At 58.1% G+C, this 14,448-nt stretch overlaps 4 protein-coding genes and 1 non-coding gene across 5 annotated transcripts; 3 read left to right on the top strand and 2 right to left on the bottom strand.

Annotated features, from left to right (window-relative positions):
* Positions 1-229: 229 nt before the first annotated feature.
* On the bottom strand, positions 230-2,055 carry TRAVEDRAFT_23436 (uncharacterized protein; the record flags this gene model as incomplete). Its single annotated transcript, XM_008044388.1, has 5 exons — positions 230-326; positions 358-432; positions 484-1,664; positions 1,726-1,813; positions 1,892-2,055. The coding sequence occupies 5 exons, from the start codon at positions 2,053-2,055 to the stop codon at positions 230-232; spliced, it is 1,605 nt and encodes a 534-aa protein (XP_008042579.1).
* Positions 2,056-2,846: 791 nt separating this feature from the next.
* Positions 2,847-4,898, top strand: TRAVEDRAFT_66760 (uncharacterized protein; the record flags this gene model as incomplete). Its single annotated transcript, XM_008044970.1, has 4 exons — positions 2,847-2,891; positions 2,953-3,321; positions 3,371-4,768; positions 4,832-4,898. The coding sequence occupies 3 exons, from the start codon at positions 2,847-2,849 to the stop codon at positions 4,718-4,720; spliced, it is 1,764 nt and encodes a 587-aa protein (XP_008043161.1). The 3' UTR covers positions 4,721-4,768; positions 4,832-4,898.
* Positions 4,899-6,629: 1,731 nt separating this feature from the next.
* TRAVEDRAFT_60635 (uncharacterized protein) lies at positions 6,630-8,733 on the bottom strand. Its single transcript, XM_008044969.1, has 4 exons — positions 7,727-8,733; positions 7,481-7,668; positions 7,287-7,419; positions 6,630-7,223 (listed from the first exon to the last, which is right to left on the bottom strand). Exons 1-4 carry the CDS (start codon positions 8,690-8,692, stop codon positions 6,933-6,935), a joined length of 1,578 nt encoding a protein of 525 aa, XP_008043160.1. The 5' UTR covers positions 8,693-8,733; the 3' UTR covers positions 6,630-6,932.
* A 2,081-nt stretch (positions 8,734-10,814) lies between these two features.
* Positions 10,815-14,137, top strand: TRAVEDRAFT_52041 (uncharacterized protein; the record flags this gene model as incomplete). The annotated part of the gene is made up of 5 exons (XM_008044617.1): positions 10,815-11,348; positions 11,406-11,581; positions 11,638-11,662; positions 11,726-12,080; positions 12,141-14,137. The coding sequence occupies 5 exons, from the start codon at positions 10,815-10,817 to the stop codon at positions 14,135-14,137; spliced, it is 3,087 nt and encodes a 1,028-aa protein (XP_008042808.1).
* Positions 14,138-14,285: 148 nt separating this feature from the next.
* Positions 14,286-14,357, top strand: TRAVEDRAFT_t188. Its single transcript has one exon. It is a non-coding gene; the product is annotated as a tRNA-Ala (tRNA).
* Positions 14,358-14,448: the final 91 nt, after the last annotated feature.

Raw genomic sequence — 14,448 nt, 5'->3', positions numbered from 1 at the left:
ATATACCCATTGGTCTTAGTGGCACAAGCCACGAGGCAGAGATGAGCCACTGCACAGGCTGCAGCGGTCAAGCAAAATCACCACGCACACCATAAGTAATCGCTGTCAGTGGCAGCTACATTGGATACGCTGCGTACCTTGAGCCTTCGACCGTAGGTAAAGCCGACACTTGTTACATCATGCTCAGTCTCGTCTTCGCGCTTTCATATAGCTCACCATCATCGCGACCCTACTCAATACGGTCCTGCGCGCCCTGCAGATCCTCGCCGACTTCCCCGATCAACGCCTCGCCCCCGTGGGGGACGTTCGCGCGGAGCGTTGTACAGCTGGAAGGCCGTGTTGAGGGCGGTTGCACACCCGTTCTGACGTTGCACGGGGCAGGACGGGCACATCCACGGCTGCTTCGTTGGCACACGCAGCGCCGGAAAGAGCCTGCACAGGAAACGACAGCAGCGCTTCGTGAGGCCTGCGTGCGGTACGCACACGCCGAATTCCTCCAATGTGTGCGTCGACGACACAGGGAGCGCCCGGACAGTCTCCTTCGTGAGCCCGCTGAAGTCGACCCCACGGAGGTGCAGCGTGCGCAGGGCGGGGCAGTGCTGCGCGAACGCGAGCACGGCGTGGTGCGAGGGCTGTGCGCCAAACGGCGCGGAGAGGAAGCTGAAGAGGCGCAGGCGCGGCCAGCTCTGCGCAAGGCGCGAGAAGTCCTTGTCTCGCGCGGTGCAGATGGACATGCCGTAGCGGGTGTGCAGGACGAACTCCTCGACGTCCGCGTGCTGTGCGAGCCGCCCGAAGACTGCATCGAACGAGGGGATTGTAGAGGGCGCTTCAGAGCTTTGTCTAGAGTGTTCTTTGAGCGAGATAGAACGGATATGTGGGTATGCGCGGGCAATGTCGTTGACGATGGCGGGCATAGCAGCTTGAGCAGTGTACTCGAGCCTGACACTGGCAGAGTGTGTGTGCAGGCCCGGTGAGATAAAGGAATCGAGGATGCCCTCGTGGGAGCGTGCGTACACGTCCAGCGTGAGCTTTTCGAGGGCGGAAAAGCCGGGGAAACTAGTCTGTACGGTGGCCCCGTCACATATGAGGTGCAGCGAGAGTTCCACCAGGACGGGCAGCGCCGCGAGATGCTGCAGGTAAGCCGGGTTGACGATAAGACAGGAGTGGTCGAGCGTCAGCTTCCGCAGATTTTGGAGGCTGCCGATCCGGGCCCACGACTCCAATTCCTGCATGGGGGAAACGAAGACCGACCCTTGCACTTCTAATTCGACCAGTCCACCAAGACGGGGAAGGGTCGTTTGTAGAAGCTGATCTATGATGATCCCCTCGGTCGCGTCAGGCTGATTCTGGTTCAGCAGCACCCACCGCCACATAAGATGCATTGGTATCGCCTCGTCGACGCCTCGTCCGAAGCTAAGCTTGAGCATCCGTACGGTGGGGGACAGAAGGGGCAGCAGACTGAGGTGATTGAGCGTCTCCGAGAACCATGACAGAGCCTGCACGTTTGGAAAGAGAGGACGTCCGCTGGTTTTGTAGCTCAAGAAGACGTGGACGTCCGATGAGGCGCAAAAGCGCGGCGATCCTTTGAAGATGGTTCGAGTGTACGCCGCACGGCGGTACAGAACATCCCACTCTCCAGGGTGTACAAGTGCAGCGGTGTTCTGCTGAAGCAGCATATCAACATATGTAAGCTCGAATTCCAAGCAGCGAGGGTATGGCACTCACCGCCACGGTGTACGACCGATTGACCTTTGTCCGCGAGGTGGGGACGGCCGCATCGATATAAACCGATGCGAGACCGGTCAGGGGTGTCCTAGAAACAGATAGCAGCGACACAGACACCAGAGAATGTAGTACCGGCTCTATGCCAGGTATCGCCCTCCACAAAGACCTGGTCGCGGGCTCGCGGAAAGCCCTGCAAACGCGTGCCGCACGCGCAAGCGCCACCCGGCTTTCACCAGAGATGCTTTCCTCTTCTGTATGAGGCCTGAGTTTATCGAATATCTCTTCGATGATTTCGGGAATGAGGATCGCAGGGTGCGGTGATTGAGACATGGTCATCGCAGAAGCACAAGTGAGGATGTACATTACTTGATATCTCGGGCGGCAGATTGGGGACTTAGGAGTCGGCGCTGTGGGAAGATTGATCACTTGAGCGTCATATAACTGCTTCCGGGACAGTTCGAGTATGGCAATCACCTGCTTCACAGAATACTTCATCGTTGTCGGTTTTTGGGGAACAATGCAAACATAAGAGCTTCGCGAGATCATATGCATGCTCAAACATGTCGTATACGGTATGACTCGTATCGAGTTGACACAAATCCTGGATTATGCATACTTAGTGCCTGTTGGTGTCGCATACCTGTCCACACTCAAGAGTTGGTCGTGTGTGGGCCTGGGCTAAGACGATAGGTATGGGCTAGACTAGAATAAAGCCTGCCGGAGGGTGTTCGAAAAAGCCAGAGTGCCCGGCCGGTTATATCCGAATGAAGCATAGTGCGTCGAGTTAAGGGCAGGTTTGATGAATAATGTGGCGGGACGATTCCCTCGACATACGGTGCGCCCACTTGCTTTGCAACTTGGCTCATTGCTACTCAAACGGACTTCCACGAAGTCAAATGCCACGAAGTGCGTAGGGTACGTGGAATGGTATGCATTTTGTCGACCGCACCGCCACTCCACTGACTCGGACTGCGCGACGAACAGACCACTCATCATACGGCAGGGTTCTTAGGATCCCGGCCTCACGAAACATCGTTTATATCTCATTCGCAAGAGGCGGATACAAGGCTAACCACCCAACACCAACTTTACCAACCCTCACTTTGTATTCGTCCTCGATTATGTCCCGTGCGCCTTACTCTGGCCACTTATCTATCAGAAAGGCCGTAAGTGCTAGGCTGCGACTGTAGGGATGCGCTGTTTGTGCTGAGGCCTACTCGTATGTAGACTCTACTTGAAGGCACGGGACCTCATCCAGCGCTGCTCGTGGATGAGATCCTGCGAGAGGTATTCACACATTTGAGACCCTCCGCCACAGAACCGCGGAACACCCTGGAGCACAAATCCGCCTTCGACTGCCGCCGTGGCCTATCAAGTGCTGCTCAAGCTTGCAGGGCGTTCTATGGACCAGCTATAGCGGCGTTGTGGAGTGTACTTCCCGGTTTGAAGGTCGCATGGGCACTGTTCCCGTCATTTACCCTCGTCGGCGACGATGATACAGAGGAATACTCCGTCGACAGTGATGAAGACCTGGAGGATAACTTCTTCGGATTCAGCAGGGATCAAGACACAGAGGTCAACTCTAAGTTCTACTACGTACGCTCTCGTCTTTGTTAACCCACCAGTCGCTAACGCGTTGTAGCAGACCTTCGAAAGGGACATCCGCCAGGAAGAATGGGACCGGTTCTGCCATTATGCAAAACATGTACGAGTCATCACGAAGCATTCCGAGACGTATCGCATCCACCCATCAGTCTACTATCAGCTCTCGAGGTACAGCCGTGGTCGACCGCTGTTTCCCCGTCTACAGGAGCTGACTTGGAACCTGACGACGCCTCATCAAGCCAATCTCCCCCTTTCCATAACACCGACTCTCCACTTCTTCGTAACGCCAACCCTCCAAAAGTTCACTATTTGGTTGATGTACGCACGGAATACGGACGCGGCAGACGACGAGTGCGCAGGTAACAACCTCCTCCTCCAGACGGTGGTCCCTCTGCTGCATGATCTTCGAGAGCTGCAGATATATTCATACACGGACGATATTGGTGTCGACAATCTAGCCTGGACGTCCGTCCTCCAACTCCATACACTCCGCACCCTCCACCTTGAGCCACTTTGCTCTATCGAAGATCTAGAGTTCATTGCTGGACTCGCAACACTTCCACGACTCACAGAGTTATCGGTGTCTCTCGATTCGCAGTGCGAGGATCCTGACGGATTCGCCCGCATCCACGGGTTTCATGCCCTCCGGACACTCACCTTGACGGAGGTGGACTCTACTGGGATTCTCTCACCCTTCACGTCGCCCAACATTCACACCCTCAATTTTTCCTTGCGCTATTGGGACAGTGCGACCTTGGAACTGCTGTTCCACGATGCCATTACTCGGTTCCCCGCGCTTCGCTCTATGGCTGTTGGCCTCTCAAAATTCGGATTCGGACCCGGCGATCAGGAAAGACATATGCATGCCAATATCCCTGACTTCCACACGCTCTTCGGCATGCTCCCACTTGCGCCCGCTCTCGAAGAGTTCTCCATCCGCACACCCATGATGCTCTCTACCGCCGTGGGTGGGGACCGCGAGCTCGCGCGTTTCGCGGAGACCTGGCCGCGCCTGCGTGCGCTACGCTTCGTTACGACGCTGCAAGGCGACGTCTCGCCAGCCACGCTCATCGCCTTCGCGCGGCACTGTCCGCAGCTACACACACTACACCTGCGCGGGCCCGTGATCCGTGACACGATGGCGGAATGGTTCCCCGAGCCGCCGCTCCTGGAGGGCGGCCACGGGCTGCGCGAACTAGGTGTGTGCCGCCCGCCACCGCTCGACGATCCGGGTGCGGTCGCGTCATTCCTGCGCGTCGTGTTCCCGAACGTGCGGCTGGCGACGCCAGTGTGCTGTGAAGTATGCACACATCCTCAGTACTATGCGTTCATGAAGATGCCGGATGTGGCGGCGATGTTGGAACTGGGAGTGGGAACCCACGAACCTTAGGACGATGGTGGGGCCATTTGGAGCAGTAGTGGAAGCTCCCGCGTGCAAGTACGTGATATTACCTGTTGATCGGTATGGATTTGTCTAAATTGCGGCTCTATGGTTTTTCAGGGATTCTGTTGCTTCGTAGCACACAGGATTTTCAAAGTTCGCTTGCAGAACATGTACTAGTAAGCCCTCTCATCAAAGTTGCTGCTTCCCTTCAAGTTATACGTCGTGCACGTACTCTGTTATACGGCTGGCGACCACATGCCGCAAGGAGGACGTCGCAGCGCATGAATGCGTACCGTACTGGCAGCGGTTAAATGGGCGACCGGCGCGCAGGTCTCACGTCCAAGAGAGTGAATAAGTGAGTAGGGGTTTCCATCCAGTGTTGCTGGACGCCTGCAGTAAGCGCTGGGCTACAGTCCTGACATGCCCACCCTTCCTTTCCTGTCATTATGCGGCCCCTCCCGTCATCTCGTTTGCGTTTCATCATAACACACGTGTATCCGTGGAGGACTCCCCCTTCATCTCATTACCGTTCTTCACGCCTTCCCAGGTCGTTCGGGCTCAGGCTCTTACAAACATCCTGCCTCTTGCGTTCCAGGAGCACAGATTCGGAGAGTCTATCGTCAGCGTGCCCCCTCACGGTGGCGACTTCGACCTGTCCCAGGTGTCCGATGGCGGGATCTGGGTGTTTCGCTTCGACTGGGACCATAGCCGCCGTCGATTTCGCGTTCCCGGTCGCAATCGGTGGGGGTTCATTCATTACGAAGTGGCTGAGCGGTGCACCATGCCCGTAGGCCTTGCACCCGGCGATCCAGGACGAGCTGAGATCCCACTGGTAGACTTCACACCTGTCCACAAAAAACCCCGCCATGCAGGAACATTTTTCCTCTTCACCCAGGCCCAACTCACGACAGATTGCCTGAACATGACTTCGTTTCTGGGCGTCCCTGCGCCAGCTTTAGGCCTACTAGGGATGGCAAGCCAGACTCGGACCAGAAGGCAGCGCCGCCGAAGACAACCGAGTCAACCTCCGGTGAAAATTCGCAGGCCAAACGAAAAGCTCAGCGTTCCTCCACGACTCAAGCTGCTCAGTCGGCTTCCACTACCAAACGTCCAGGCGTGCGGAAAGAGCCTCCCCCCACTAGCAACCCCCAGCGCCCGCCCGCCGAGTCTCCGTCGTCTGCGACTACAAATGCATCTTCCCGGGCCCGCCTGTCGATGTGACCAAGCCACCCCAACACCCGTCCAGTGCAAGCCCCGGATCCCCGCCGGCCGAGTCGTCGAAAAGCCGTACCAGCCCAAAGCAGCCGCGCGAAGAGCGCGAGTGGATCCGCTTTGTGGGGACCGTGTACGACTTGCGCGGCTTCTTGCGGTGCATGGCCGACGAGGGCAGGACCCTGCCTGACGGGGAGGCTGTTGAGCGGCTGGAACGCATCTTGAACATGCGGGATCCAGTAACCTCCGAAACGCTCATCTGCGACTTGATGGCGCAGGACGCGGAGCTTCCGCTGTCGGGGTGGCGAAGGACGCGTACGACGGACGAGAGGAAGGAGCGGTTCTATCGGGAGTATGGCTCACTTGACCCGGGGCCGGACGGAGACTTCTGGACGCCAACCGTGTTCCCGGCGCGAGTGCCGAGGGGTGCTAGCAGCGTCCAGGAACCAGATTCAGACTCGGAGTGCTACTTCCTCCCCATGTTTTGACACAGTTCGCGGCTTATGTATATCAATATTGTAGTTACACTAGCATGACACATTCCGAGTCCCTGAATCTAGGTCTCTTGAGCTGGAAACTTGGACGAGGTCTATTGGCGAGATGGGTCCGGGCGCGATGTATACGAATCCCGGGTCAACGACCGGCGATGCAACCTCCGTGGAAACAGGCATACGGTGGGCACAAAGACGAACAGTAGGAACTACGAGTGACTTCATTAGCAATAGATCATGGACGATACATAGGCTACATTTCCTATAGATACATCAAAGCAGACGTTGACTCCGTCATGCGTGTGGCGGCGCATGTACGGCGTCGCGAGGTCGTTACATCATGTCGTGACACCCAGATCGCCCCGGGGAACCGTAGCAGAGACGAGCGCCAGTGTACGAGGCGTGAGCTGGACGAAAATGAGGCCTGGAGCCATGAGGTACCATGTGCGCCCCACCTGCCGGCAGCCACGCCTTCGCAAGCACCAGCCACGATGACTCTCCCGGCTCTCTGATATCTATCGTCGAGTTCCATCCTTACGGACCCATCCTGGACGATCCATGTCTTCGTCTTCGTCGTGAAAAGTCGTGTTCGGCATGCCGGTGTTCTCTAGGTCGCGCTCGCAGATCGAGCGCATCCGCCCCCGGACGCGCGTTATCTCCTCGCGTATCTCGCGCCGCCGTGCGCGCCCTTCCTGGCGTGTCGCGCGCGCGTCGTGCAGCAAGACGTGGTCCTCATGGTCGGCCACTGGAGTGCGCGAGGAGAGCTGGGCGCGGAGGCCGAGGAAGCGAAACTTCTCGTGCGAGAGCTGTGGGCAACAGAGGCGCGGTGAGTGATGCTGTATCTTGCGTTGCGGAGAGGGTATACGCACAGTGATCCGCCGCGCGAGGTCCGCGAACTTAGCCTGGTACGTACTCAGCTTGTCGATGAGCGACGCAAGCGTGTGGATCCTGGGCGGACGCTTCTCGATCTGGTGCGCGAGCAAGTAAAAGAGATTGAGGTTCCTAGGACAGATGCACTGATGCGTCAGCAAGCGGGCGTACACCTAAACGACGAGAGACTGACCTGTCCAGGGAAGCGATTACCTGCCAGTGCTTGACATACCACAGCCGTTTCGCGTCTACTCCGTCCACAGAGAAATCAGATGGAGTGCCATCCAGCGCGCGTTGGACAGACAAGAAGGTCTCTCGGAGCGCGTCACAGAGGGCAATGATGGCCTCCGGCTCTCGGAGAAGGCTGCAGGAGCACAGAGACTACCAAAGAAAGTTGCGTGTGAGTACTCGGCTTTGTACTACAAATGTACGAACGTACCAGCGATGCGCGCGCGATCGTCTCGGAGCACTTCTCTGTCCTGAGCATGAGGTCCTCGGTGTTCATATCGAGTCGCAGATTCGCATGTAGCGGCGAGAGAAGCTGACTCTCCGGCGACGGCAATCCTTCGTCCGTCACATCTGGAAGCGACACTATGCCCGTTCGAAGGAGTGGTGGCGGTGCAGCGACCGTTTGGCCTGCAGGGGTGAACAGAACTTGGGGCTCGCGAGTTGACTTGCGTGTGGGCGTCTTGGGACTGTACACGGTCCTACGAAGATTTGACGGGCCCGCGTGCGCAGACCTTGGCGTAAAGGGAGAGTACGGGCTACCCAGAGACCGCGATGGAGACCGCTGCCAGTTAAGCGTGTCGACATACGTCGGCGGGTTGGTACTCCACCCAGGGTGCCTGTTCTCCGAATCTCCAGGAAATACGAGCGATGTAGGCGCGGTGGATGGCGACGCCATTGCGGACGAGGTCGACCCTTTGCGATCTGACGGTGGCGAGATAGAGAACGCGGTGGCGAACAAGTCGGCGGTGGCGAGCGGTACGTCCGCGAAGACGGCCGAAGCTGGCGTGACGACGCGATGGGCGGAGGTAAGTGCAGGTGGCGTCTGCGCTGCGGGCTGCCGGAGGGTGCGGAGGGGAGCGCGCGGCGTGGGCGACGCGAGCTGCAGGGGTGCGGGTGCGATGCTGCGCAGGCGCTGGGAGTACCTGGATTGCGATTGCGATGGGGAGCCCAGGTCGAGCTGCCCGCGCGGGATATATATTGGCACACCGCCCATTCCAAGCACCAGTCCGAGTCCCAACTGCGGCAGTTCGGCTCCTCCCTCGGGTCCTTGGGTTGCGTCGTGGGCGTAAGTGGGTGCAGAAGCGGAAGCGGCGGGCGAGATAGGCGCCCACGACGCGTCGAGGTGGCGGAGTACGGACACGAGCGGGATGCGAGGTACGGGGGCAGCGAAGGACATCGTAGGCAGAGGCGAGGGAAGAGATGGATGCGAGACGGCGATTTTGTGGGCATAAGCGGGCGTCAAGGGAGAGAGCATCACACTAGTATGGGGGTAGGTGGGGCGGTGCGGTGCGGGGCCTGCGTGAGCGTACGGGTCATAGGACGTGATAGATACCTGGGGCGGTGTCGAGCTAGGCTCGCTCGTGAAGTTGAGGATGTTCATGAGGCGCTGCCGCAAGTCGCATGTCGGCGAGTGGGGATGAACGTCTACGGATGAGGCAAAAGGCGAAGGCGCCGGAAGCGACGTGGCTGCAGACGCCGTACGCACAGGCGCATGCAGAAGGTCACAGTTCCAGAGCGAAGAGTTGGCGAAGGACGAGAGTGAAGAGTGAGAGGACGCGGGCGAAGTGAGGGGATGGACGTAGATGGGGTTCAAGACGGATTGGCCTGCCATGAGCGACGTCGTGAGCTAATCAACCGAACTGTACGTGTATAGCAACAAGTGCCGAGCGAGGGAAAATGACTGGAACTCCGAGTAGGCGCGCTGCGCGGAAATGATTGGTGCGACTCGTCCCGGTCCTACTCACCTTCATACATATAGACCAGTTTGTGGGTGCTTGAGGGCGCGCAGGAAGTCCTTCTAGCTCGTTTAGACAAAAGGCATCGTCAAGGAAGACGACACCGTGGGTTGCGGAAACGAGTGGATACGGAGAAAACAAAAGTGTAGCGTTCACAGGCAAGCGCTAGCGGCTTTGCCGCGAGGCAGACATATATGGGTGGCCTTGTCCAGGTGCTCTCGCTCTTGTTCAAATGTTCTTCTAGCTTTCTGCGGGTATAGTTGCATCACCGCGCATGGTTACGGCGACGTAGAACTGCACACCAAGGCGCGCTCAAGTTTGCAGTTTGTGCAAAGTCTCGCGGGAAGCCTGACGAAGCCCCGCGTGCCTCGGATTTGACGATATGAAATGCATGGGCATGCGCAAAGCATTCCTGTATTTGATCATATTGGTACTGCAGCAAACCACCATCCATTCGCTGAGTATGCCCCTCCATCTGTTGAGAATTGTGCACACTTACATGCTCGCTGTTCAGCTAGGATCAACTACCGGACCAGGTCCGGTAACTCTTTCTCCGCGGCATCGACCAACCCGCCACCGTCGCATTGGCACAAGGCGAGCATCCACCCTATGTATGGAAAAGGTCGGCATCCCGTTCTGTGGCAACGAAAATGAACCGCTTACGCAGCGATGTCCTCCATTCGCTAGGTGCGTTTAGGCTCGTAAGGCAGCCTCACGGCATCTGGAGGTGGATGGCAGTCGTCTAGCCGCGTTCACATTTTGACATATACGATTCAGAGAGCTCAGCGGCCAACGTTCAGATGACCACTGGGTTGTAGTGAGCGCAAGATGAGAGCAGAAGGCAAGACGAGTTCGACGTTAGCATCGGCGGTAGAATGTGACGATGCGAAATGTGACGGGGTAGGTTCGTTTCCGTCGCTTGAGCACCGTCCTCCCTCTTCTCCTCTTCCACCACCACCACCCCTCCTCTTTCCTCTTCTATCCTTGCGACACCTCTCTTTTCTTGACACCATGCTATATCAGCTCATGCGGGCGCTCTTGGCGTCTTTCTTACCTCTGCTTCCCATGCTATTTCGTTCAGGGAAGCTAAGTGATTGGACGCGGTCTTTAGCGGGTAATTTCCATCCTCAGTACTTGTCGCCGAGCTCCTCAACGCCAATCAACATCTCTATCGACGCGCAGAAACTAGCCCATGGTCTCGACAACACACTCACTATCGACTCATTGGCACTTCCCGATGTGCACACTCACACATCGCATCCTTTCTTTGAAGCTTTCACGACGACTATCCATCACCTACTCCTCAGGGTCGCCTTTCCCTCGTTCTGGCAGCTACTCGAACTTCTCGTCTTGCTTATCCCTCTTGTTCTCTGGGCAACCCGGTCAGCCTTGGTGCAACTATACGCGAAGCGCGTCTTGTCATCCCAGCAGCCCGCCAACATCCCTCTTCTGGAAGCCCAGGGCCGTAGTGCCAACGCAACAGACTCACGGTGTCTAATTGTTTGCAGACAGCCATACAAATCTCCATATAGCGACGTACAAGTCCCTCTGCCTACATCTGATATGCTGTTATCATCCCCTAGCCTGTCGTCTTCCAGTTCAGTCCCGGTCTCTCCATCTACGACCGACTTCGTGTCCCAGCTTCTTCTACCATGGTACGACGAAGAGGAGGTCGAAAGCTCTATCCCACTCTCAGGCGAACTGCAGAGGTCTCGCTCGCTGAGCGATATCGTGGAGCAAACCGAGTTCGAAGACTCCGACGTGGAACCTCATGACGGCGCTCCCTGCGAATGGTTCTCTGGTTCTCCCGGACGCATGCAGAGTACGCCACAAAGTAGCCCCTCGTCTTCTCCTCATTCCACGCCTTTGCTTGCCGACGTAACGCTCATTGGAGCTTTCGTCTCTGGCGACCAGCGTGAAGATTATACGCCCCTCCCTTTGCCAGAAGATATGGCTGTCCCAGATTTGGCTTTATCCGACGACTGCGTCGATACAACAATCTCGTTCATATCACCCGACTCTGTGGCCCACATCCACGGGGACTCAGAAATGAGTGCTACGAAGCCTCCTGGTTTACGCTCCCGCCGTGCTTCCAGCGTATGCACCTCACTCATCTCTGTCATCGTACGGTCGTGAATTAATAGTTCTTCGCAGGTCCTGGTCTCGCGGCTCGGGATACCAGGCCAGCAAATCGCTCTTACAAGTGCTGGTGTCGAATACGCTGTCTCCCAGCTGCAGGTTCACGCGGCCGAGGGCGCAACAGCGCGTGATGAGCGCCGTCGTCTTGACCGTGTCGTTGCTGACGCCGTTGATGTCTTCTCCGAGAGCAGGTGAGATATCTCTATGTGTCTAGCTTGCGCCGTGTCTCATAACGTACGAATGACAGTACCCAGTCTCGTTTGCGGAACCCTGTACCTCGGAGACTACGTACTGTGGGATCTCTGGTCCCCCTTGTGGGTGCTAATATGCTGCAGCGCGACATCATCGACGCACAGCATAACCCGCCCCTAAGGAGCGATATACAGACCAGGCGACCCGTGTACGAAGTAGGACGCAGTCGTAGCGGGGGAGGCGCCCATATGACCAGCATGGTGCTCCTGGAACGGAACAGAAGCACGTCACAGATGTTGCCGTTCACAAACACAGCAGCGGTCGACCAAAACCAGCACACAATACAGCGCCAGAGGGCTTCCTCCGAGCAGCCCAGCGCTCCAGCTCCTCCGGCTATCCGCCGGATTCATTCGTCGACGCCTCTGAGCTACGCAGCGGTAGCCGCGAAGCCACCGCCTGCACCCTCTCCCCGGCCCCGCGTTGTTTCCGAGCAGCTGTGTACGGCAGTCGCTAGTGGAGTAAGAAGAAGATCCTCATCCACAAGTTCGTCTTCGTCAGCTTCTCCGGGACTCCCCGTTGCACCGGAACAGTTCGATCATCCCCTCCTCGCCTGTCGCATTGCTCCCATACCCCTGTACAAAGCTCCAGCTGCGGTCGCGCCTCAGGACGAAACTTCACAGGCGACGCCCACGGCCTCGGGGCGGACGACGTCCTGGCGAACACGGCACACGTCGGAGGCGGACAACTGGAGGACAGGTATGCTTGCTGGCAACCGCGACAACGTGTTGAACGCGGAGTTCGCCGCGACGCCTCCGCCGATGCCCGCTGCCTTCGTCCCACGACAACCCTCCATGGGCCCGAGCATGCTCTCCGTCACTGCACGCGCGCAGCTGCGCGACATGGCGGATCGGGCGGGCGAACGCACGGATGTCGTTCGCCCCCAGCGAGGTCTTTCCGGGGGCGTACGGGTCAGCGCAGAGGACACCTTCTGGTCGACCCCCAGTACAAGCCGTCCTCCTGTCAACACTATCCATCCTCGTCCTGCTACGTTCGGCGGAGATGTATGCGGCGGAATGGACGACAAGGCGATGCGAGCATGGCGATCTGTCGAGTCCGACGACGACGATTCGAGCTCGGGCTACAACTCTGATAGCGATGGATCGCTGGCTAGCGACCTGTGCGTTAATGGAGACGTTAGCGACAGTGACAACTCCGGCGACGACGAGGTGTTGCTGTTCGCCGAGCGCCGCCATTCTAAGGAAGCGGCTTTCACTCAGCAAGATCACCTCGCGAGCGCCGCGCCCGCGGTCTCCAGAACGCACTCAGGTGGCGCTCCCGCAGACCAGGAAGCCTTATCATCCACGTACGTCCCACCGCATGCCCGCTCCATGCTAGGCACGGCGGAAGCGCGCACTCGCATTCAACAGCTCGGAACTGCGCCGTCTCTCCAGGAACGAAGCAGGGCTCCGGCGGCGCCTGCGGCTCTTTTGGACCTGCGCACACGCATCCTACAGTCTCTGTCGCACAACATGTCTGTGTCTCTCGCTGGGTCTGGATCTTCTGCTTCTGCGCGCCCTGAGGTACTTGGTCTGGGCAATGCTGTAGCTTCTCAGGCTGGAACTGGAACTGAGGCGCTTTCTACTGGGGACTTGGCCGTCTCTGCTGCTCCGCTGATCAGTGCGCCTGGACCTTATGCTGGAGAACAGGAGACGCCTGTGCCGAACACGCCTTGCACGTCACCGGACCTCCTTGCGATTTCCCCTCTGTCAGGTAGTGTCGACGTGTTGTTCGCGAAAGACGACACCCTCTTGGTCTCAGACACTGCTGTGGTACCCGCCATGCATCATGCGTCTGTCTCTGTCCATGCTATGACGCCACCGGCCTCGCTCTACTCTGAGGTGGTGGAGAGTCCTATCCTTGCTTCCGGGGAACACATAGCTACTGCTGGGAACCTAGTTCAAGATATGCCACACCTCACTTCCGCTCGTACGCGGATCGCACTAGTAGAGCGGCCGCGTTCGCGTCTGCTCATCCTCCCTCCCGGGCCTCCCGAGGCATCGGACTTGGTAGATTCGCCCCGCTTCAGGCGCTCCACTGCGCCCGCGAGTCCGAGTGCGTTTGCGTTTGACGCGCGTACGATCGCCGCCTTTTGGGAGCTCGGGGACACCGTGAAGCGGCTCCGTGGCAAGCCACGCAAGGCCGCCGCGAAGTACAAGGCGGACTCCCAGCCTCTGGATTGGGAAAATGACACTCTGGCCATACTCGAAGGAGGAGAGGACGAGGAGAAGGCTGAGCCGGACGCGTTCGTGCAGCCCTTGCGCCGCCGCTATGACCCCTGGCAGTTCGAGGAGAAGCCGAGCGCCGACCTCGAGGTCGCCAACCGCGGGCACCAGGCTATTCCGCATGGACTGGGGAAGCACCGGCGCGCTGCGACGGCGGCGGCGCGGATGCGGAGGCAGACCGCGCAGGGGTTCGTTGGGGAGAGCTTCATGAGGAAGAGGGGTTTCACGGGTGGACGGTTTGACGTTTTGGAGGCCGACGTGCTCCTTCTTTGATGTGTTTCAGTATCTTTTGTTATTGTATTCCAGCATGTTTGAATGTTGTACACATCGCTACTTCTCTCTGGCCGTGTGATTTACTACCCAACAAATATCTTAGTTGTGCGTGGGCGCGAGCTATGGACGCCGAGAAAGCCGTTTTCATGGGCAATTGGCACAGTGGTAGCGCGCACGCTTCGCATGCGTGAGGTCCAGGGTTCAATCCCCTGATTGTCCAGTTTTGCCATTCCATGGGCGACAGTAATAGACGCCAGCGAACAAACTTTTTCCGTCCAGATTCCAGACCACCACCGCACGTCTCCCCTACA

This window comes from Trametes versicolor, assembly GCF_000271585.1.
Source record: "Trametes versicolor FP-101664 SS1 unplaced genomic scaffold TRAVEscaffold_11, whole genome shotgun sequence".
NCBI lineage: Eukaryota > Fungi > Basidiomycota > Agaricomycetes > Polyporales > Polyporaceae > Trametes > Trametes versicolor.
The sequence above is the reverse complement of the archived record's forward strand: the minus strand, read 5'-3'. Positions and strand labels throughout refer to the sequence as shown.

Coding starts and splice junctions, on each gene's coding strand:
- TRAVEDRAFT_60635 (XM_008044969.1), bottom strand. CDS start 8,692: ATGTCCTTCGCTGCCCCCGTACCTCGCATCCCGCTCGTGTCCGTACTC. Junction 7,420..7,480: donor GTAATCGCTTCCCTGGACAG/GTCAGTCTCTCG, acceptor CATCTGTCCTAG/GAACCTCAATCTCTTTTACT. Junction 7,224..7,286: donor ACCTCGCGCGGCGGATCACT/GTGCGTATACCC, acceptor TGTTGCCCACAG/CTCTCGCACGAGAAGTTTCG.